This window comes from Diuraphis noxia, unplaced genomic scaffold (assembly GCF_037042655.1).
Source record: "Diuraphis noxia isolate RWA-SAM2 unplaced genomic scaffold, SU_Dnox_SAM2 contig0001, whole genome shotgun sequence".
NCBI classification, from domain to species: Eukaryota; Metazoa; Arthropoda; class Insecta; order Hemiptera; family Aphididae; genus Diuraphis; species Diuraphis noxia.
Genome location: NW_028301711.1, coordinates 42,311,040 through 42,336,149, shown reverse-complemented (window position 1 = coordinate 42,336,149; position 25,110 = coordinate 42,311,040). Strand labels below are relative to the sequence as shown.

Here is a 25,110-nt window from a genome sequence, read left to right as displayed (position 1 = left end):
TTTTTTGTTTATTAAGTTTTCCTGACAATAATCGTCTAAAGTTAGGGATACAGAAGTAGTTTTTGACATTTTGTAAATAAGATAATGTTAGGTATAAGTAAAAACTATGTTTTTTTGTTTTGATATACAGAAGGGGAAAAATATAGAGGTTCAGTATCGGAAGTTTTTTCTTTGTATAATTTCATTTCCAACATAAACACACTATAGACCAGGGGTCTCCAACCTACGGCGCGCCGGCCGGATCCGGCCCGCCAAGCTTTTTGGTGCCCGCCAAGCTTTTTGGTGCCCGCCAAGCTAATTAATGTTTTGAAAATAATATATTATTTTTCATTGTTTTTAATTTATTTTTTATTGAATTGATTATTAAAATAAAATGAATTTATAATATTTTCTTTTGGTAGGTATTATTCATAACAACTTATAATAGTTATACATATACACTAATACTAACTAATAATAGATAAACTCGTCAATCACACTTATCTGACTTATATTGTACTCGAAACTTATGCGATGATGGTCAGATAAGATACGATCAACTTTTTCTGTTGTAATAATAACCGTAAAATCTTGCCCATTTTCCAACATGCAACAAATTCAAACTTGAAAATGATGAAGAATTCCCTACCGATTTTGCTGTTGGAGTTCTTACCTACTTGAATGAGCAGTTCCAGACGCCGTTTAGAGATTTTGAAAGTGCAGAAGACCGTATTCGAATTTTTGAAAATCCGTTTGCCATAAAAATAGAAACTTTACCGACAGAGCTCCATAGCTTGATGTTATCGAGCTCATATCAAATAACAATCTTTAAAGACTATTTCAAGGAATCCAGTCTCCAACAATTTTACGCCATGTTGCCAGAGGAATCATTTCCAAATCTCAAAAAACATGCGCGTGAAATGATGTCAATATTTAGCTCAACATACTTATGTGAGCAGACGTTTTCAAAAATGAAATACGTCAAATCTAAGTACAGAACTAACTTAAATGACGAACACTTACAAGCTACGCTGCTAATTGGAACCACGAAGTTTGATGCAAACTATCAAGACATTTAAAAAAACAAGCAGTTCCAAACGTCTCACTAAGTAACTTACTCGTATCATAATAAAACAAATTTTGAATTATAAAATAAAAAGATTATATATTTTAAATAAACATACATCTTTTTAAATAAATCTCATCTATTCTTATTTATTTCTCAATCTCATAACCTATCCTAGATTCCTAGATAGACAACAATTTTTTTTAGACAATACATTTCTAAAAATGTTGGCCCGCGATGCCAAAGCGTATATCAAATTTGGCCCGCCGTAAAAAAAGGTTGGAGACCCCTGCATAGACCTACTATGTTTTTATCATCTCAGTCCAACAACTTGCGGAGAACTTGCGTTGACGCCGGTAGAGGTCGAAATCATATTTCCCTGGATAATCGTTTAATATTTTGGGTATTGACGACGATATTTCCCAGCCAATGACTTTCCAATAATTATCGTATTTGACCGTCACATAAATCATTATTATCATTATAGTACCTATATAATATCATAATACAATATTATTGTGCGCGTGTTGTCGTTCGTTTTAAAATTACAATTAATCATAAGTGTCGCATTGCTCTGTCTTGCAGATCATCATCCCACGCGACGGCCGACCACCACGACGACGACGACGACGTGCGGCGCAATAAGTATCACGGCGAGTGGCTCGCTGACAACGTGACGGGCACCGCGGCCGCGTCCACGTCGGGCGGCGGCGGTTCGATCGAGTACCGCGTGAATCGCAAGAACCTGCGGCTGAGAAACGGCCCGGACGACGGTCGAAAACACTTGACCCTGTCGGCGTACGCGGCCAACCGCATGGGCCGCGGCCCGCTCACGTACTTCGGTAGCCACAACGTGGTGCTGTTGAGGCATCCCTGGTGGTGGCGCGGCGAGTCTGCATACGAGAGCAGTACGAGGGCCGCCGGTCCGGCCGGCACATCGTCCACCGGTACGTTTTGTTCGGCTCGCCAATGACAATCAATTATTATCGATGTCGTACAACCGTTCGTACCTAACCTAACGCGAGCATAATATTAGAATTTATAATTATCAATAAACGTATAATTCTCATAATATGCATTAACGGTAAGGGACAATTTTATAGTCCGGCCAAATATATTATACATTATCTAGGCTCTAACCACCTCCCCCTCAAACACTCATGTTTTAAGTCATAATTCATTATATGTATATTGCAACACATTTTATTTATATTTTTAATCATCATGCCTAAACTCGCACGTTATTTTATTTACGTGATTTCTAATTTGTCATTAAAACATTTTTATATACAGTCAAGTCGCGAAACTTCGATACCTCTAATTTATTAGAAGCGAATTTCTATCCCCCTTCAACTCCGAGTTATGTTACTCGACTGTATTACGTAATAAGTGCATGTCATACAATTATGTTGTTTTGCTCATTTTAATATCGATGCTGGATGTACCTACACGCTAAATTTATTTTACTATTCTACAAGACAAAGACTGATTTAATATGTTTAAATGTCGAATCTTGACATATTGTACAGATTTATTATTGGTAAATTACTTTAGAGGTAAAAACCAGTGGCATATGGACGAGTGCTAGTTCACACGGTAGTAGGCACACATAAATAGCTTACCAATCATTATCAAAATTTTAATGATTAAATAATGTTCATCGTGCATTATTAGTATTATTACTAGGTTTCAGATTTTAACGAATTTTTTCATATTTTTTTTTTTTTGGGGGGGGGGGGGATATCTTACATGCGATGCTTACTAAACTACAAATATGTTTCAAGTACTTTTTTGGGGGCATTTTACACATTTTAGCATTTTTTAATTTTTTAGGACATTTCGAACCTCATATACTATACTATACGTGATATAAATTATTTTCATTCTGAACTTAACATCAGGTAATTCGGCTTTAAATCAGACAATAAGATTGAAATTCATATCTATGCCATTTCATCCAATCAGCCGATTTGATCGGATACAACAAACAACGTTTTCTCATTAAGTTAATATATTACTAATATTGTATCAGTGGTACGTGTGACTGATTGTCGAACGCTTAAGTCGTGTTTTAATTAATAATACATTTTTTGATATTTTTAGGATAGTTTTTAGGTCATAAACGCATTTCTGTACAGGGAAGTTTTTAAGAAAATGTACATCCAAGCTATAGTTATTATACGAATGACTACGATAAGAACGCGAAAAACATAGAACTTAAAGTTTGTTGTGCCCCGCATCACCGTTAAATTCGGGCTGACAGATGCGAACAATCTATTGTATATACCTGCACACAGCTTATCGGTAGACGGTGGGCTCGTGCCCAGTGCGTTGTGCTGCTCGTGCACTTATATGCCGGTAGTCTAATATGTAATAAATACCAATAAATAAAGTAAATGATTTATCGATCGTTTGCAGGAACTGAGTACTTTTTTCGATATTTGTCAGTTATATCGTCTATAATATGCTTAACACAATATTGTATTATAATTTAATTTGAGTTCTTCATAGATGGTTTTCTTTTTATTCAATATTTTGGGTGGGGCACTTACTCGTGTGTGGTGTGCCCCCGGCACCTTGCCACCAATGGTTGAAGTGTGTCTAGATTTAGATAATTTACGGGGATATAATGTGATGAGAATTCTAAGAAACGTGTAGGTACAGGAACAAATTACGTTCACACATCATAAGGGCGATAAGGCTAAACGAGATAATATAATAAGAAAGAGATAATATTTATTGTCCAAAAAATAAAGCCACAGTTTAAAATTCACCTATAATTACTATGTATAAATTGGATCATGGGGGGAGAGGCTGTTTCCCTTTTCGCTCCTCCCACAGAATATAAAGTACGTATATACCTACATAATATAATATGATATGTACTATATCAGAGATACTATACATAATCAGGTACAAAAGTGCATAGCCCACACAATTGTTATTTATTTGGAGTTTTTATAATGGAGATAACGTCACATGATATATTGTGTGTGCGCAGAGTGGTGGATAATGTTGAGCGGCGGTGGCGACGACGACGGCGATCGGTGGAGCAATGCGTCCAATGGCCGCGGCAAAAGCACAACTACGACCAGCGTGATAGTGTTCGTTGCGGTAGCGGCGACGTCGGCGGTAGTCTTCGCGGCGGCTTTTCTGTTGTGGAGACGGCGCCGAGGCGGCGACGGCGCCGGGAGATCGCCGACGATTGTGGAAACCGCGGCGATAGCGTCAGACGACCGAGCGGTGTGTGGCGACAAGACCGGCGAAAAATATTCGCTACTCTCGCGGCGATCGCAGCAGCAGCAGCAGCAGCAGCAGCAGCAGCAGAGAAACGTCTATCCGAATCTGATCGGGTCGGACCGCGATCGCGATGCCGGCGATCCCGTCGACCCCGCGCCCGACATAATGATCCAACAAAACTACGGCAAACAGTTTATGGTGTCCATCGTGAACCGTGGCATTCCCGGACCCGAGAGTTGCGTGTGAACGACAACCTGTTCAATATATTATATTATCGTATTATAATTATTTAATATTAATGTATACCGCCCATATACCTTGTTTACCACATCACGCATACACACATTATACATTTTTTTATAATTATTATTATTAGGTATTATGAGTCTATTATATGTGCGGACACTGTAGTAATGTTGTGTATGAACACATACGCCAAACACACATTTTTTCGTCCAGTCCTCAACTCCGACCAGAACCGAAAACAGCAGATCGCATACTATTATACCATCGATCTGCGATTTTTATCGGTCTATTATATTGTTTACGATAAGTTCAATGTTCAGCCCAGCTAGAGAAACAATACACAATATTAAAATAGTTGAAAAAAACTTCAATCGTCACTCGTCAGTTATATTTTCTTTTTCTATATAGTTATGTTGGTACAAGACCGACGATGTTTTGGACGTTTGTTTCTTCTTTTTTCAACTCCGTGACCATTTTTCGAGTTTTTTTTTCAATAACAACAATGTCTATGACTAATGTGCTAGCTAGTATTATATACTATATGTATAGTAATCAGAAAATCCAGGAATACTTTTTCCAATTAGTTTTTAATGTAGTGGAAACATAAAAATTAAAAACCGTAATTTAAACAAATTAGTTAAAATATTAACTAACAATAATAACAATAATTATTGTTCAAAAATAAAAAATGATGGATAATATGCTGTTAAATATTCCTTAAATAGTTGGCATATCTAAGTAGAATATTTTCTAAAATAATTCTAATCAATTAACATATTATTGCACTACCTATATCATATTATTATGAACAAGTGTAATTTGGGAGGCCTGCACTCCCTTCTCCCACAACAACTTCTGTAGTGCTTTGAATATCATAAAAAAATCAATTGATAAACGCATAATATTTGTAGAATAATAATTTATCTAACATATTTTTTTTCGTCAACATCACTTAAATCTTAACAACTGCAACCACTGCTGCTATGAGTGAAACATAATGATGTGGTTATCTGTTTTCTATTAATTAAATTTTTCATTTAAAATGTATACATTTATAGATGACGTACTTATCATCCGTTGATGGTTATATTTCTTTTTATTTTAGCTAACACTATTCTATTATCGTTCCTCATAAACTATTTGATATTATAACTTGTTATGTTGTGGAGGGGTGTGTGTATCCATATTGCATACTTATAAAATACAAAGAGGTGATGGGTAGATTACAGCTAAAACCCCCGACCTCTCGAGTAATAATGATAATGTATCGATAAAATGCGATGTAAATAAACCGTAAGAAATTAAAAAATATTAAAACTAAGCTAATGGGGAGTGTAGAACTTTCACCTTTAATAAATTTGTTCAGTCCCCAAGAAAGTATTAAAATTAATCAATGTACCTATTTTACTTCTCATATTAAAATAACAGTTTATTATTATGGTTACCAATTATTTCCATGTCCATTTAACATTGGAATTTAGAAATATTGTTATTTATTGACAAATTTATTGTTAAAACGTATCTATTATTTGTAAATGTTATAGTAAATTATTAGTTTTACTAATATATAAATAAATATAATAAATTAAATAATATTATACATAAATATTATGTGTGTGGGTGTCCGTGTTAAAATATTGAATGTTAAATTTGTAATATTAAGTGTTCCACCATTTATTTTATTAATTTTATTTAAAACATAGGACTAGTGAATGAAAAGTAATTTTTAAGATCAGCTCTAATTAAGTTGTACATATTTAAACCGGTTATTGATCTTTATATTGTGTATCAATGTATATTGTCTAACCAAATTAAAGTAGTTAATTATATATAGGTAATTTGGTCAATTTTTATCGGTTTAGTATTAAATATTAAATAAATAAAAATATATTATTATACCAGATGGTAAATAGAATTTTCGCATATTTCAGAATATTAATATGTCCCCTACTTCATATTATATTTATCAAATCGATTATATTATGAATTTAAAGTTAAATAATTCGTTGTTATATACTAATATACTAACTAACTACCAGTTAACTGTTAAAATTTTTATATAGGTATTTCTTTTAAAAACCTTAATGATAAATAGCAAAAAATGTTGAGTCAATCAACCCTATTATACAGTATTATTAAAATCTAAAATTATAATTTCACATCACTATTACAGCGTGTTTCAGAATAATTGTATTACTATGTGAGTAGGCATACAGGATAATATGCAACTACCTATATTTACTTATGAAAGTGATATTATAAAGATTTTACTATCAATCATCGTCTCTTAATGTTTGCAAAAGAATTTTTTTTAAATTCCATTTGTATGTAAGCTTCTAAATGTGTGCATTATTCTAATACAATAATATATATGTATATATATATATATGACGAATGAATACGGCATACTATATATAATACGTAAAAAAATTGTAATACCTACTTTGATAAAATGTATAAAATTGAACAGCGACTTATATTGTGAAACATAATGTTGACTAATATTATAATTATTTAGACATAATCTATTAATATTGATGTGCATGTTATGGTAATTGTGTCACAATTATTATACTATACTATAAGAAGCAACGAAATTATTATGTATACCGACATCGTAGTGATAGTAAACTGTATTGAATTATAATCATTATTATTTATTAAAACAAAATCATAACAAATAAAATATTATGTATGTTGTGTTTATTTAAATTTTATTATTAAGATCAATACAAAGAGTGGGCAAATGGATATTCGTTGGATAATACCATTCCTAATAGAGGATACATAATATATATTCATCTATGGATGGAGGTTACTATCACTGTATTATAAAATTGATCAATGAATGTCATTCTCAAGAAAAAAATAGTGGTAAACGCTATAATAGTATAATTTTTTATTAATATTATTGTGATTAAAGTAATATTTATTTTACCATAAGGTATTAATAAGTACTATAGTATAGGTTTTGTTGGAAATTTGCTGGAAAAATTGTATATGAAAATATTATTGTATGCATAAATTATAATAATATAATTAAATATATTAAAAATTATAAACGTTTCAAGTACCTACGAATAATATTTCTAAGTTACACAAAATAACTAGAACCGTTATTCTTCGTAAAAATATCTAATTTCATCAAAATTTAAACTTAAAATATAAATAAAGAGGTACTTGTGTTTATATATTTTTTTAGATTTTTGGTTACACTGAATCAAATTAAATATGAACATTTATAAGAAATCTTAAACCTTGTTTTAAATTATTTTAAATTAATTTTTTTATTTAATTAAATTAATTTTTAACTACAAACTAATTTGAAAATTCATATCATAATTATTAGGTATGCAATGGAAAATACCAAAAAATAAAAATTAAAAATTTTTAAATTTAGAATAAAAACATTTTAGTGAATTTAATTATGCTCGATTATGAACATCAGAATTCTTACGTTGCTTTTATACATTTATGGCGTTTAGTAGTGTGACCAAGTACAGTATCAACCAAGTTAAAAATAACTCATTCGTTAATTTAAAGTTACATATCAATTAATTACAATTAATGTTAGATTAAGTTTTAGCTAACCATCTACATAATTATAATTCATAATTAATTTTTATATTCCTTACCTGTGTGAAAGAAAATATATCACAAGCAATACTTTATCACTAATCAAATACTGAAACAAAAAAAATGAAAAATATTTTATCCCCCACTCCTTGAAAAAGTCCTGCGGACGCTCTTTTTAGATATATAGCTTACTATAGTTTTAAGCTATTGCCTATGTATAATGTATAATGTCTATTAAAAAAAAAAACAATTAACATAGTTAAATAAATTAGTAATTACAATAATAGCAATAATATATTTTGTATAATAAAAAATATACTTAGTAATATGGCTGACAGACCACCTCCGCTTAAAATCACTACAATAATGATAATGAGATAGGTACTCAATTTCGATTTGAATAAATAAAAGTTTCTGAAAGGTGGTCAGTGGTAAGTCGCGAAACGGCTCTTATTGTCCTCTTTTTACAAACGAGCATAATACTGTGTAAGTATCTGAAAATGATATTTTCGTTTGGACATTTTAATAAGGAACTTTATTTTGTCAAGCCCAGGCCTAGATAGGCCATTCAAGCATTCGAGAAAATCTTTAATAGGGTTGCTAAAATTTTGGTCTTGTATGAGAAATTTGCTGCAATGCCTACGTTACGAATTTAAAGATAGCTATATTACAGCATACAGTCAACAAACTTGATAAGGTCATTATTATTTATTAATATTAAAATTTTTTCAATATGGGCTACTATAAAAAATTATGTGCAGATTGAAGAATATTTCTCGAAGGGCCGAGACTACCCAATTCAACCCTGGTCAAGCCTTACTTATACAATTATACCAACAAGAATACAATATACACACGTCACACTAATACTCAAATCGAACAAATGAATGATGATCAGCCGTCGAACCGTTTCTGTACTTATTTATTTTAATACAATTGTAGATCCATTGCAGTAAGTATATTTGGTGGGTAGTGAGTTAAATGGAATTTTGTGATAGCAGGAACCAAAATTATGAACCTGCAGTGGCATGTGTGTTTGTCATATACACACGGCAACCCTAGTTTAGTATCACCACAGATCATATTAAAAAAAAAATATATATATATATATATATATTCATAAAATATGTGTGGTACTCGTACCACAACTTAATTGAGTGGGTTACGTTTTGTATTATATGTGTTAAATACTTAAATTCGAATTAAACGATAGACCAATAAATTATAGAAGGAAAACGATTTTCAGTGGAAGCACTCCGCTGACTCACTGTAGCCGGCTTCTATTTCTAAGTTCTAATGATATTTTCTGATAATATATTTCTATTTCTATCAGTAAAAATGTAAAATAATACTTTAGGTTGAATATATTTTTGAAAAACATCGCATATTCTTTATTAATAGTATCAATATAATATTTATTTATTTTTATTTTTATTGATCGATTACAAAAGCTATTTCGTTGTGTGTATAGAACATTTAAAATATCTAAGACATATGAGTTATAGTTTACTTCACTTAAATTACAAATTTGTTTTATTCAAGAAACAGGTTTACCTAATAACCTACACTTTACAGTCTTGTTTTCGTGTTCATAATAAGTAATGACTAATGACTTTCTTATTCCATTCAACAGGATTTAAAAGCCTAGTTTAACGAACTACGAAGACAACTATGTAGGTAGGTAGTTAAGTAGGAAGTTTTCATTTGCTAAACAGTAGGTAGGTACGTTATGATGGACAATATTTTTCAATTATTGAATTCAAGTTAAGCAGTTCCCTGCACTGCCGTATTGCAGGCCATATTGGTACACGTTATAAATAATATAAATCATTTGGTAAAGGTGCTAGGTAGGAAGTAGATAGGTATCTGTATCTGTTAACCAGATTAGAAAATCTACTTAATTAAAGCCTCAACAAAAAGATCATAAAACAACAAAACGTGTATTCAAATGGGTGATTGTAAATTCCACTGATTTACATTTAGTCAATTTTAAGGTTGGATTTATAACAAGTGTTTATAAATTCCATCGGTAATTTTCTTTTCCTTGAAAAAAAAATGTGAATTTCACCAGTGTGTTATACCTATAATAAAATGAAATGAAAATTATGATTAAAAAAAAATAATTATTTAGCAGTATTTATATTAACAAATAAATAAATAAATAAACATATATATACCTAGTATAATAATATACCTACAATAATCAGTAGGTAATAGGTACCTATATAAGAATAAGTGTTCAATAGACAATAATAATTTGTTATTATTTTTTATATACAGATATAATATATATAATACATACGTTTATTATTTTTAGATACTTATATTTTTTTTCATTTATTTAACAATTTTATAATAATTAAAAATGATCACTTGAGTTAGGCAACAAAAATTTGTATAATTATGAATGGTGAGTAAAAAAAAAAAATTTGAATAAGATTTAAATTTGAGTTTTATGATGATTAAATACATCTTTGAGAGATTGCATCATAGTCTCTTAGAAGTATTATTTTCTTATATGCAAAAATAATAATAGGGTTTAAATATTTTTGGTATGTTTTTGATCGAGTTGTACATTTTTTTCACGTAAAAAAATTACCGGTGGAATTTACATGGAAAAAATGTTGAAAAGGTTGCAATCGGTGGAGTTTACATGCACCCATTCAAATTTGGGTATCTTATTTTGGTATTTTATTTTAGACACAAAATCTCCATATTTAACATTTAAAAAGGTAGGTCGATAGTAAAAAATAGTAATCGAAATATCGTATACCTTCGTATTGTAATCTGTGATGATTGTGATGATATCCATTGCCCAGTGACGTTTCACAATGTACCGTTATGACGTTATCACAAACGTGTGATAAGCGACAATTTTAAAATGTCATGTAGAGATTGTAGGTGCTACATTAAATATCTAAGTAACACAACTTACTGTTTATAGTCTACTTATAATTATAAATTGTATATTTTATTATTTAAGTGTTATTTTGCTTTGTGTATTGTGTTTCTATAAAGTTTAATACACGTACATTGTTTACAATGTGTGCATTATTTAGAACTTAAACGAGATCGTAGCTAATCTTATACGTATCATAGTTTGTGTGTTATAAACCATGGCACCGTCTACTTCAAAAAAGGCAGTTCATTCATCGCAAATAGATGATTCCAAAGGGTAGGTACCAAATTTTACTAATGTTTGACATAACTGGTCGCATATCGTCTTATAAACAATGACTAATTATTGACCTACTGTCATTTTTACTTAACATACTTTTTACCAAACCTTAAATGGCATTAAAATATAGGTATATGTAAAGTCTAAAATAGATCAACAACATTTTTTTACACAGAACATATTACATATTCAAATAGATAATTTTACTTATTAGTAAGTTTTTGTTATTAGGTAGTCTTATTTCAATAGTAAAAGTACCAATAACGCCTTGACTGTTTTTGATTGCAACGAAAATATATTTTAAAAAAAAAAACTTATATTATGTGCTTTATTACAAGTTCTAATAGCATCGGGTGCAAACCTAATCACTTTTCTACAGCAAAATTACATTTAGGTATCAACAATTTGTTTATATTTATAGTTTTTTATGTAGATTAGTGCATAATATACCAGATTTTCTTTATAACGATTACATCTTATACACAGTTTATTACATAATTATAGACACATTAGATTTAATTCAAATTAGTTTTTTTTATTGCTGAAATTGGTTACTAATAAAAGATAGATTCATACCTACTAATTAATTATTATCATATTGGAATAACACAATAAATGTCATAATATTATGTAAAAATTATAAATAATCAAATAGGCATAAAATTTCAAGCATTTGGTTTATGATTTTGCATTTCCTTGAAGCTTAGATTAATTATAATTAATTCATTATACCTTATAACTTTAAAATTATCTTATTAGATATTTGATTAAAAATATTTTATTATTCTTGTATGAAAAGTATGACAAAAATACTTATACACACTTTTAAAATTAAAAAAATTATCATTTATGTTGCAGCATTGTTATATTTATTTTATCCAGCCATACCTTAATGAAACAAAATTATATTAATCTTAATATTATTTTTAGGGATTCAAAATGGTGGATACTGCTTATACTATTGACAGTTCTTTCATTTGGTACTCGTTTACATAAAGTAGACGAGCCAGATCATGTTTGGTATGTACTTCTACTTTCCTTAAAATATTACTATTATTTATTGATTGTTTAAATTATTTAGTTGGGATGAAACACATTTTGGAAAAATGGGAAGTTGGTACATAAATAGAACATTTTTTTTTGATGTACATCCTCCATTGGGCAAGGTAAATGTCAATTTTATTTTACAATTCATAAACTACACTAATTAATTACAAAATGTATAGATGTTGATAGCTTTATCTGGAGTCTTAACTGGATATAATGGTAGTTTTCCGTTTGAAAAACCGGGAGACAAGTACGAAGGAGTCAATTATGTTGGAATGCGAGAGGTTTTTAAAAACAATATATAGAAATAAAAATAAGCTTTTTATTATTTGAATAATTTAAAATGAATACTCTATTTTTAGTTTTGTACAATTTTGGGTGGAGCTTTAATACCATTTACTTTTATATCTATTTGGGAAATGACACATTCATTAAATGCGGCAACTCTATCAGCTTCTTTAATTTTATTCGGTCAGTATAATTTATAAATAAAATGTTTTAAACTGAATATGATAGAACGTAATGTCAAATACCATTAAAAATTTTATTTTATTTTTCAGACGTTGGAACATTAACATTAACTCAATATATTTTGCTTGACCCCATATTGTTGTTCTTTATGTTAGCTTCATTTGTGGGAATTTGCAAATTTCGGTCCTCTGCATTATCGTGAGTTATATTCTATTATAATTTGGTTTTTTCAAAATGTTTGTATTTGTCATCATTGATTTTATTTTTTTATCTTTAATTTAGTGAATTTAGAGTTAATTGGTGGTTTTGGTTAATATTTACTGGTGTAACCATGGCCTGTTGTGTATGTGTTAAGTTTGTTGGATTATTTCAAGTGACATTCATTGGATTGATGACAATAGTCGATTTATGGTTTATACTTGGAAAACTCTCAAAACCCATAGTAATATATAAAAACAATATTAAATGTATAATATCATACTTATTACAAATATTACTTTCTTTCAATTTAGAGTTATACTGTAAAACATTTTGTAGCAAGGTTTGTCTGTCTTATAATTTTGCCAATATTAGTGTATATTGGATTTTTTTATATTCATCTACTTATACTCAATAAAAGTGGTAATGGCGATGGATTCTATAGTTCTGCTTTTCAATCAAAATTACAAGGCAATTCATTACACAACGCTAGTATGCCAAAAGGTTGTGTACATATATATAATTTGTTTATTTTTTAAATTAATTACCTAAGTTAATATTTTTATTTTATAATATTTTAGATGTATCATTTGGAGCAATAGTAACATTAAAAAATCATAGAACCGGTGGTGGTTATTTACATTCACATTGGCATCTTTATCCAGAGAATGTTGGGGCAAAACAACAACAGGTAAGACAAAATCTAAATATAGTGGCTATGTGGAAAAGAGTAGTTTGTAGTTTTTCTTATGAATAGATAGAGAATAAATACTAAATAAGTTAGTGCATTTTAAAATATAAGTTAAAAGTTTCTTTTTTATTTAATCTGATTCTGGGGCTTGTTAGACATTTGGATATTATATAACATCATAGTATAAACTAGTATAATATTTACATAATCATAGGATCATAGGATAATAATTGTTGGTGAGTAATGAGTTAAGTTTTTTGTAGTAAGTGCTTTGTTGTAAAACTTGTATTAAAAACAGTAAAATGAATCTCAAAAAAGCATGATATTTTTTAAGTTAAGATAACATTTAAGATAACTTTTACTTACGTATGATACTTAGCTCCTATTAATCTTTATCTCCTAAAATTTGCTTTAAATAATGACCTGTATTACCATTTAATGAAATCATGCATGTATAATTTATTTTTTTCAATTAGATAACTACATATGCACACAAGGACGAAAATAATCGATGGTTAGTAAAATTCTATAATGATGATGAAAAAATAAGTATCAATGACACCGTAAGATATATAAAACACGGAGATATGATAAGACTGGAACATGTACCAACAAGGCGTAATTTACATTCACACCGTGAACCAGCTCCGATAACAAAAAAACATTATCAAGTCACAGGTTATGGAGAGGTAATAGTGTAATACCACTGAAAAAGTGAAAACAATATTTTTACTATTTGAGTAGAAAAAAATAATGAATTAGTTTAAGTAATAAATTAAGTCATAATATTAGTTATTATGTTCTTAAAAATATAAGATTATTACTAATTCTCAATAATATTATCTTAGAATGGTACTGGTGATTACAATGATGTTTGGAAAGTATTTGTCGATGGTGGTTCAGATGGTAATGTTGTCTCTGCAGTAACAAGTAAAATCAAATTAGTTCATGTTCTTCAACATTGTGTACTCACCACAAGCAACAAGCAGTTGCCAAAATGGTAACTTATATTTTTGATTTGATTATTATACAATGATTTTGAATGAAAAGCTTTATATAAGTGCATACTAACAATGTTATTTTCTTGGTATTAAAATTGCAAGAATTAAAGCTTACATACCTAACTAATATATTTTTAATATGCTATATATTATTTATGTGAGTTCCCATACTTCATCAAATAATGCTATTTTAGTAATAATCATACAATCAGAAAATTGTCAATATATAATTATTATGCATTATGCATTATAAAGATTATAATTAATTAATTTTATATTATATAACAATTATTAATATAATACTAAAAATATATATATATGTCGTAGCCACTTCTTGAAATCGATCTTTTCATGAAAAGATGACCATTTGGTGAAATGGAAACACGTTTTTTACACTTTGTGAAATTCAAAAATATTTCATGAAATGGTCACTTTTTCATAAAATGGTCACTCAATTTTAAAATCGTGCAATTTTTTTCACAAAGTGGTTGTTCACTTTGTGTACTGAAATACAAGATTTAACAACTTATTCTACACTTATAAACTTAACTTAAATAATTATATGTAGTAGTAAAGTTTATTTATATCATATTAATTTATTAATCGTATTGTGAACATTTTTATTTATTAGAGCAGGAAAATGAATTGTGACAACGACTGTTAAATTTAGACTACCCTTAAAACAAACACATCTTTTGGTTCGACAAGCACTTTTACACGAACTACTTACAAATTTCTGACCTCCAGATACAATTTAGACAGTTTCACACAAGCTTAATCTTAATTCTTTGTGATCATTATTATTATTATAACTTTTATCGAAACTAATAAATATCATCTACACATTTCAGATAGTCTGGTAGTTGTGGTATAATAGTCGTATAGAATAATTTAGATATTATTTAAGTATTTATTGTATTATTTGACATGGGCTCGAGGTTAATATGGATATGATCAAACTTGATGTTTCTGTCAAGTTGTTCGTGTAAAAGTGCTTGTCAAACTAAAAGATGTGTTTGCTTTAAAGGTAGTCTAAAATGTAACAGTCATTGTTACAATTCATTTTCCAGCTCTAATAAATAAAAAATGTTCACAATACAGTTAATAAATTAATATGATATAAATAAACTTTACTACTACATATAATTATTTAGGTTAAATTTATAAGTATAGAATAAGTTGTTAAATGTTGTATTTCAGTACTCAAAGTGAACGACCACTTTGTGAAAAAATTGAGTGATCATTTCATGAAAAGATCAATTTCACGAAGTAGTATCGACATATTTACGTATTACAATTTCAAATATATTAATAAACACTAGGTAATTGATAAAATTATATTAATAAATACCATTATTACAAGAATGGAAAATATTACCTGATGTGTGCAACTACGTAGTTTAATATATAGTGCAAATCACTAATGGTAAAATGGTCTCAACTTTGAATACAAAGTTAATTTTTCTAATATAAAATTCCTTTCATAATAAAAAAAAAATAACATTTTTAATATTTAAAGAATAGATTCATGATTCTTTTATTTCAGTTCATGTAATAAAGTACATTAAAATCTGTGTTTTAGTTGTCATAATATTATACATAGCTGGCTATTCAATTTTTAAATATTAATTGTTATAAGTATGAAGCTGGTCTTTATGCAAATCACATTTTTTTTTCTGAAATGATGCTTTTCAAGCATAATATTTGTTTTATATACCAGATAATTAAAAATTAAACTTTTATTTTGCAATTTTTGATATTTTAAATGCATCTTCAAGTTTTTAAATATTTTTTCCTAATTTTAAATACTATCATAATGTTATTAAGGAATTTGATAAAATTTATTTTGACTTTCTCCTAAAAGAAAAAAATGCATGTTTCAAATTTTAAAAAATGGATTACACAATAGGTGATTAATTGCTCACGTCCCTATCTTTAGAAATGCTACAACTATTCACCCAAAATACAATACATTCAAATTCAGCATCTAATCTGTGATAATTAATTAGCATGTAAGCTACTTAATGGTTTTATCCGATAGAACCAGATATTTACGAATATGTACTAAATATGTATTAAAGTTTTCTTTACATATGTGTTATATTGTATGTCTTATGGCATTTTCCTTGTTTTAAAAAAATATTTGAATCCGATCCCTTATTATAAGTGTATTTTATTTTACTTTAAGGGCATTTGAACAGCACGAAGTCACATGCAGTCCAAATTTAAGAGATACAAATTCATATTGGAATGTTGAGGATAACATAAATCCTAGGCGTGAGTAAAAAATAATTAAAAATAATTTCATAAAAATGTATTTAATGAAAGTGTATATTTTGAATTATATAAAAATAAGAAAGTAAAATCACTCATAATATTATTTTTCTATTTACTTTAGTTCCAAATGTCAGTTTTGAAGTATATTCCCCAAATTTTTTTGCCAGATTCATTGAATCACATGCAGTTATGTTCCAAGGTAATGCCGGTCTAAAACCAAAGGAAGGAGAAGTAACATCTAAGCCATGGCAATGGCCAATAAATTATAAGGTTATATCTTAATTTATAAATTCAATTCCATATCTAAATATAGTATACATTGTTATCTTACAGGGACAATTTTTTTCTGGTAACAATTATAAAATTTATTTGCTTGGAAACCCAGTTATATGGTGGGGAAATATAGTTGTTATGGTATTGTACAATTTAATTTCAATTTGTAAAGCTATAATCAATAAACGTAGGAGTACTCAAAAAGATGCTGGTGAGTATAAAACTAAAATTTCTATTTCTATGTAAATTAAATTTTTTTCAAATGATAGTTTCAGATTCTAAACAAAAGTTACTGACTACTTGTAACTGGCTATTTATTGGATGGGGACTACACTATATACCGTTTTACGCAATGGGAAGGGTCTTATACTTCCATCATTATTTTTCCGCATTTTTATATAGCTCTATGTTAACAGGTTAGTATAAGTTGAAACAACAAATTAAGACCCTAAAAAGTAATAAATGATTCAACTTAGGTGTAACTATCAGTTATTTATTGGAAATAATAAAGACATCTAAGCCAACCCTTATTCACAAAACAATTTATGAAGGGCTCATTGGATTCATATATGCATCGGTCATTTATAGGTAAGTGTTATAAAAATAATTGAATTTACCTACTTTAAGTGTATATTATTACGTATTTTTTAGTTTTTATGTGTATTCTCCTCTTGCTTATGGTATGTCAGGACCAATTTCTACAGAACAAAATAGTACTATGTTTGGATTACGCTGGCTTGATTCATGGGAATTCTAAAACATCACTACTTATATGAGACTTCAATATTATTATTATTATATTTTATGTATTTACTTTTGAACAATATTTTTGTTATAATTTGCATATAATTATATTTTTTTTACACTTAGTCAATTTATACAGTATTATTTTTTACAAATAAACTTTTTAAGTTTTGTCAAATTTATTGTGTAATCATCTAGTTAAATGTGGTTTTTATTGTTACATTTTAGACATTTCAGGATGTCGCTGAGTTTAAATGTTTAAAATAACTTTGTGTTGTATATATTTTGACTCTTAATATATCCTGAGCAAATAATATTTTAATTCAAATATTAATGTCCGCAATGCCTCATGCTTCTTACCAATCAACAGTCTACTTGTGGCATGGGACATTAGTGTGTTCACTTGTAACGGCTAACCAGTACAAAACTGATGCTAGTTGACTTTTACTGTATATGAAAACCACTGGCCCTTCACTATCATAGCACCACCGACTGATCCAAAAAGAATTTGAATTTACATTGCCTATAATTGTTAATTAATCGGAGCAACGGTAATTTCCAAACAGATACATTTCTAAGGAATATTCTTGTAGTTGTACAAAAGCATTGTGTGCAATAATAATACAAATCATTCGAAAAATGAGTCAAAAAATGTTATAAATTATGATATACTAACTGATTCCGTGCACTTCGTTGCCCATTAAAAATACTGTAGTGATCACGTCGCCTACAGGTATCATCAGTAGTCAAGGATGATGTTGGAAGGTGACTCTTGAGTTAATTTAAACAACGTTGAATTCTTTTTAGTTAGACTGGTTGATTATTTATTTTGACAAAACAGATATTTATTTATAAACATGAAAGCTGAATTTTATTTAACAAGTTAAGTATTCTGATTGGCTAGAATAAATTCGGTTTGACTTGAATATTTTCTAAGTTCAGAATATTATTTTATGAGAATTTTCCTAAGTCCAATTTAATTAATTAAAGAACAGACACCCTCATAAAGTTAGCAGCACAACCATGACAGACACTCATGAAACACATCCAACAAATTTGTTGGCAACTTGTTGGACATTGTTGGATCAATCTCAGAATTTGTTGGACATTATTTTCGCCGGTAGAGCTTTCGACACTTTTGTGCTGCCAAATATACTACAGCAGCACAACTTTATGTCAGCAAAGTTTCACCCCTATAAAAAATGTCAAGCGTGATTTGTTGGACATTGTTGGACCAATCTGACAATTTGTTGGACATTATTTTCGCAGGTAGAGCTTTTTAAAAGTCGTGCTGCCAACAGCACAACTTTATGTCAGCAAAGTTTCACCCCTATAATATGTCAAGCGTGATTTGTTGGACATTGTTGGACCTATCTGACTGTTTGTGTTTTGAATATCCAAAGCTTAAGAATATCTCGTGCTATGAGTTCAATAGGTAGCATAATTTAAACTGCTGAATTCCAACAGAATACGTAGAATACATTATATTTACGTTTAATTTAAACTAACTTTCATTTTATGCAATTGAAATGTATGATACTTTGTTTAATATTTAAGTTAAGTTTTGTTTTAAATAGTCTATTTAGTTTTTGTTTAAATATTTAATTTCGTTCAGGGTACCTACCTATATCATACTAAACCTAATAAATCAGATTATCGACATTATGTTTAATAACTATTATATGCTATAAGTACTGTTTCTAACATATGGAAATTATTCCAATTATTATTATATTATTATGAAGTTTATAGTACCACAGTTTGCAAACGATTCAACGCGTGCTCCTTTTAAAAATGATAAAACCCTTGTGTAAATTTTATTTTTATTTTTAATATTCCGTGTATTCAAATTATTCGAACCCAATCACAAGTATAATTTTGAAAATACTAAATAGGTTAACTCAAACTGAAATTTATAACGAAAATATATTTATTTTTTAGTGTATTTAAATTACACATCTAAAATTACAGGTTAAAACTCACATAGAAGTGTATGGTTAGGTTTTATAAGCGTACATTTGCTATGTTACGTACTTGTAAGACGGAAACAACAAATATGTGTGTAACGTCTTTTTAACCTAATTTTAAGAACTTTTGTATCTATATTTTATGAAACACTTATTTTGGCCATCTAGAAAGACAATTGAGACCACTGTGGGCCGTTCAATCATTTGCTATACCTATACAGCAGATTACACTTGACAGTTGACATCTAACCTTTTATACTGCATATTAACTTTTAATTTTATACGTGTTCAGCTAGGTAGGTACATAATAAATTTGGCTGCGTCGCGGAAGAATGAGAAAGCAGTTCCCGTGGCGTCGTCGGTCCAAACAGGGAAAAAAATAACCTACATAATAATTTATATTTTGTTATTTGGTAATTTTGGCTTTAGCAGTCCACAAGTCTGCATTTCCGTTTATTATCAATCACTAATTGTTATTTATAAATATTGTCAATGAACAATTTATTGTTATTAATAAATATTGTAATAGTTATATATTGTTCGTATTTTTGTATGGAAATCCCATGTTTACGAGTCTTTGGCTATGCGCATTCGTGAATATTGTGATTTGTATAATAATGAAATACACTTACTTGTTGTTATTCGATGGTTACTGCTCTCTTGTTCAGTGCGCCTACATATAAAAGATATACTAAAGAATCTTAATTTCCCATTGATAACCTACATTTTTAGTATATTTTGTTTGTGTTTTGGCGTATAATTTAATAATAAGAGTGTTTGAAAAGTAATGAGTATAATTGGAAATTAGGTAAGTACCTACATTGAGATAATGGTTGTATAAATATGATAATTATTTTATTTTTATAGAATCAAATAGCTACTACTGTTGCATATAATTTTGTATTCATACCATCTACATAAAGAATGGCTGTCTTCTGCATACATTTTGGTAAATAGACAGGTTAGTTATCACTTTTCACTGAAAATATTGTATTGCATATTTGCATATAGGTTACGATATAATTTACAATCTAATTATATTTTAATGTTAGATACTATAGCCAAGTATTATTAGTTAAATATTCAAATGTGTAAGTAATAAACATATTTTCAGGCGCGGATCCAGAAAAATTTAACAGGGGGTGCTCAAAAAAAAAATTGTTACATCTTGTTATTAATTTAAATATTACCATTTACTATTTGATTTATTAGTGCTAACTTTTTTTTCATAATAATTGTTATCGGTGCTTTCCGCCGTCGACGCGTGTCGTTACATACGAGTATACTTCGAAAACAATTAACAATAATAATTATTATTGTCGTATGTGACGGTGATAACGAAAAGCACCGATATTATTATTATTTTTTTTATTTTTAAAAATAACAAATAATTTAATTTATAACATAAATTAATTTTGTTGGTGGCTAAATGACAGGGGGCGCCCGAGCACTCATAGCCCCCCCCCCCCCCCCCACTGAATCCGCGCCTGCATATTTTCTATTATAATTAATTATACACAATATCCTATCTAAATATTATATAATGGTAATATATTATACATAGGTACATAGTCCCGTCGTAAACAAAGACGCTGGAAGTAACTGTAGAGCGATTTCGAGAAAAAATTAGATACCTAATAAATTATGATTCACGGCGTTTTAATTATTTGATTATTGCTTGTATTATTCTTTTATAGAGTCATATTTCAGACATACGGAACATACGAACCTGCGAAAATAATGTCCAACAAATTGTCAGATTAGTCCAACAATGTCCAACAAATCACGCTTGACATTTTTTAAAGGGGTGAAACTTTGCTGACATAAAGTTGTGCTGCTGTAGTATATTTGGCAGCACAAAAGTGTCGAAAGCTCTACCGGCGAAAATAATGTCCAACAAATTCTGAGATTGATCCAACAATGTCCAACAAGTTGCTGTCATAATTGTGCTGCTAACTTTATGAGGGTCCTATTTTTGCCTGGTTCAGCCTGATAAATGTCAATCGCTTGATTTCAACTTTCACGTACCTATATATCCACAGCATGGGTACATTGAATTCATTTTATTGTTAGTTTTGGGACCAATCAATATATTTTTACATTAATTAACGCTTTGATAAAAGTATTAAACATTGAAACGGTAATTAATATAAAGTATTATAGTCGTTTACCATGAATATGAATTAATTTGTTTTATATGAATAATTAGTCTTTTTATTTCTAGTCAAATAATTTTATGTATTACAATATTTGGGGATGGGAAACATTTTTCCCGTTTAATATTTATATAATCTGAAAGTAGTTTGTTATTTTTACAAAATAAGGGACGGAACAGATAATTGGAGTAGGCCCGCTTGAATAAGTGGCGTCTAATCACAATTTCTGTACGGATCGAGTGAGGCCTAGGCAGGCGCGCTTGGGGGGACTTAGTCTATCAAGGCTGTCCTGAAAAGAACAATTTGCAACTTGATACGTCTCCGAGTTGTTTGCCCGAATGGTTAATCCTCGCATCCGGTTGGTCGTTAGTGTCTGTATCTAACCTTACAAGATACTTACCTTACCCGTTCCGCCGGGCCAAATCTCTATGTCGCACGAATTTCTCGATGGCGCATCGAGTATCCGCGTCGAAACTCCGGTCTAAGTCATTTTCCGACGTCGGATATAACGAGAGGTTACCACCTAGTTAATTCCGTGGACAAAGATATTTAGGCATCCGGCGATGTTCCGGAATTATCATTGGACACGACGCTCTATAATGAGAGTCGCACACGGAATTGTACTGCCGTATTGATCGTCGTTCGCTATTGTACGCCGTGGATCGGGGTCGGTGTCGGGTCGTCGTTTGACCGTACGATCATTTTGTGGCGATGCTCTATGAGAGTTGCACACGGGATCGTTGTCGGTCGTCGTTCACTGGTCGAAGCACTTGAATGTCGTGGATCGAAGTCGGCGTCGTCGTTTGACCGTACGATCGTTTTGTGGCGATGCTCTATGAGAGTTACACACGGGATCGAGTCGGTCGTCATTCGCTGGTCGAATCTCTTGAGGTCTCTTCGGGTCTTCAATCTTCGTTGTAGTCTGGTCGAAGTTTGAAGGAAAAATGAGAGTGTGTTTCAATGCCGAATCTTACTAGTATTAGTACTACCATCCGTATCGACTAGTAAACACATCCACTATCCGGATACATGTTGTGTTTTCTCTCGTGATGGATTCGCTGATATCTCCGAAGTTTTTTGGGTTACAACCATGGGGAAGGTATGGGTTGTCTTCGTCTCGACTTCCCCTATCCGTTGATGTACTTTTTATGTTTATATGATGCACGGAAGTGCTTGTAATTCCTTTCTAAGTCCAAAATGTGGTGTTTTACTCTCGTTCTGTCCTGTGATCGGTTGTACTCGTCCTACGCTATGATTGGATGTCGTAAATAATAGTTGTTGGCTCTGTTAAGAGCCTTTTTCGTAATGAATATATTTATGTTCCGTTACAACATATACTGTTACTGGATTTATCATTCTCGTCGAAAAATGATACTCAATATTTCCCTTGCCATAATAAGATTGGATAGGTATTGTAACGCATCATATGATCAATGTATCTCAGACACTCGCTGCTGTTATCGTTCCACTGGTGTGAAATAATATCTTGAATTTCTAAATTTTTCCCCACGATGACAATAGCGACTTTATCAATGTTCGCGCATTGAAACATCATGTTTTTCAAGGTTTACTAACTTCAAGGTCACCACTCTATAGAAGCCCTTATATTAAACTAGCTGATTCCATACAACTAGCTCTCTGTACATTACTAAGATAACATTACTTTGTAACACGGTTATCTTCACAGGTTGGATAACGGCCGTTGTCGCGCATCGATGTGTGGTGGACTCGCGAACTACAGCGTTAGTTGCATCTGGCACTACTACTCCTCAAACGACCACGGCGCGGCGTCGGGCATAAAACTAATTGGTTTTCTTATAATGATTAATGATTTTTGCAATCGAGAGTATTCGAGACATTTGAATTAATAATATGGTATCAACTAAGATTGATTTTACATATTTTACATAAATTACAAATTAAGATATAACATGAAACACTGTTTAGTTTTGAATTGAATTCTTATAGGTACAATACAAGAATTATTATTTTACTACATATTTTGTTGGTGTATAAAGGTTATGTAGTTTTATTCATATTAACATAACTAATAGATTGCATGTCCAAATTTTCAATTTTTAAGGAATATTTACGAGGGTATTTTTTTTTACTTCCATAAATTTAATTAGGAACTTATAAAACTATTTGTACCAAAGAATAGAATTTATTTATTTCCAAAACAATCTAATATTAAGATAATTAACAAATGTGTTTTTATTATTGATTTTAAAATTTGAATAAAAGCAACATAAAGCATAATTTTTAATTATTTAATACAGCAATAACAGAGCAATTTTTAAATAATAAGGATAAAAAATCTGTGTTTTTATTATTGATTTTAAAATTTGAATACAAATAGAAAACATTTAAACTGATTGAACATAATGTTATATTAAAACAAAAATAACAATGACAAGTGAACTTTGAATTCATGAATTATACAGTTTGGACAACTTTTTCTTTTCTCTTAAAACTTTTAGCATTTTCAAATTTTCCTGGTATGAAAACTGCCTTAATCTCATCTGAATATAATTTCAGTAGTAACATCAATGATATGTTCAGCACATGTAAATTTGAAATTAAAATTACTTTTGTATTAGGTAGTACTTTCTGATAAAAACGGTAAAGTGAAAATATGATAAGTAATTACTGTGTAAAAAACCATAGGCTATAATTAAAGTGATCAGCACTTTGTTCGTAAAATTAATTATATTTGAACAATTAGCAAAAAAATACAAAACGACGTACGTTCTACATACGAATGTAGGGCCAGACACAACTAGCGCTTTAGTTCACACGGCCACCACCCTTGGTCGTTCTGTTGTTCAGTACAGTATAGCGCGAGTTACAACCTGTGTAGATAACCGTGGGGCAAACTAAAATATACCAGTTGTCTAGCTCTGCTGTCACTGCACTTCGTTAATCGTAAAAAATGCACCTCATTTTTGAAACATATTCGTAATTATTTGTTTTACGATATAATTTTTTCATTCAACGCCA

General features: G+C 29.8%; 2 protein-coding genes across 3 annotated transcripts in view; both read left to right on the top strand.

Annotated features, from left to right (window-relative positions):
* Nucleotides 1-7,217, top strand: part of LOC107169413 (uncharacterized) — a 71,216-nt gene extending 63,999 nt beyond the window's left edge. Inside the window, exons 13-14 of the mRNA XM_089216716.1 lie at nucleotides 1,631-1,992; nucleotides 4,047-7,217. Of these exons, the coding sequence (XP_089072842.1) occupies nucleotides 1,631-1,992; nucleotides 4,047-4,531 (847 nt within the window). The 3' untranslated portion in view covers nucleotides 4,532-7,217. The remainder of the gene's footprint in view (nucleotides 1-1,630; nucleotides 1,993-4,046) is intronic.
* A 3,779-nt stretch (nucleotides 7,218-10,996) lies between these two features.
* tw (Protein O-mannosyl-transferase 2) lies at nucleotides 10,997-18,165 on the top strand. Of its 2 annotated transcripts, none has more exons than XM_089217219.1 (17): nucleotides 10,997-11,282; nucleotides 12,216-12,305; nucleotides 12,367-12,451; nucleotides 12,512-12,616; nucleotides 12,695-12,803; nucleotides 12,893-13,001; nucleotides 13,086-13,245; nucleotides 13,316-13,505; nucleotides 13,583-13,692; nucleotides 14,169-14,381; nucleotides 14,541-14,692; nucleotides 16,882-16,970; nucleotides 17,092-17,240; nucleotides 17,304-17,454; nucleotides 17,519-17,659; nucleotides 17,720-17,831; nucleotides 17,895-18,165. In XM_089217219.1, exons 1-17 carry the CDS (start codon nucleotides 11,224-11,226, stop codon nucleotides 17,998-18,000), a joined length of 2,130 nt encoding a protein of 709 aa, XP_089073345.1. In that variant the 5' UTR covers nucleotides 10,997-11,223; the 3' UTR covers nucleotides 18,001-18,165. The 2 variants fall into 2 exon arrangements, with proteins under 2 accessions (XP_089073345.1, XP_089073343.1); XM_089217217.1 differs by having other exon boundaries at nucleotides 11,000-11,282; nucleotides 17,513-17,659.
* Nucleotides 18,166-25,110: the final 6,945 nt, after the last annotated feature.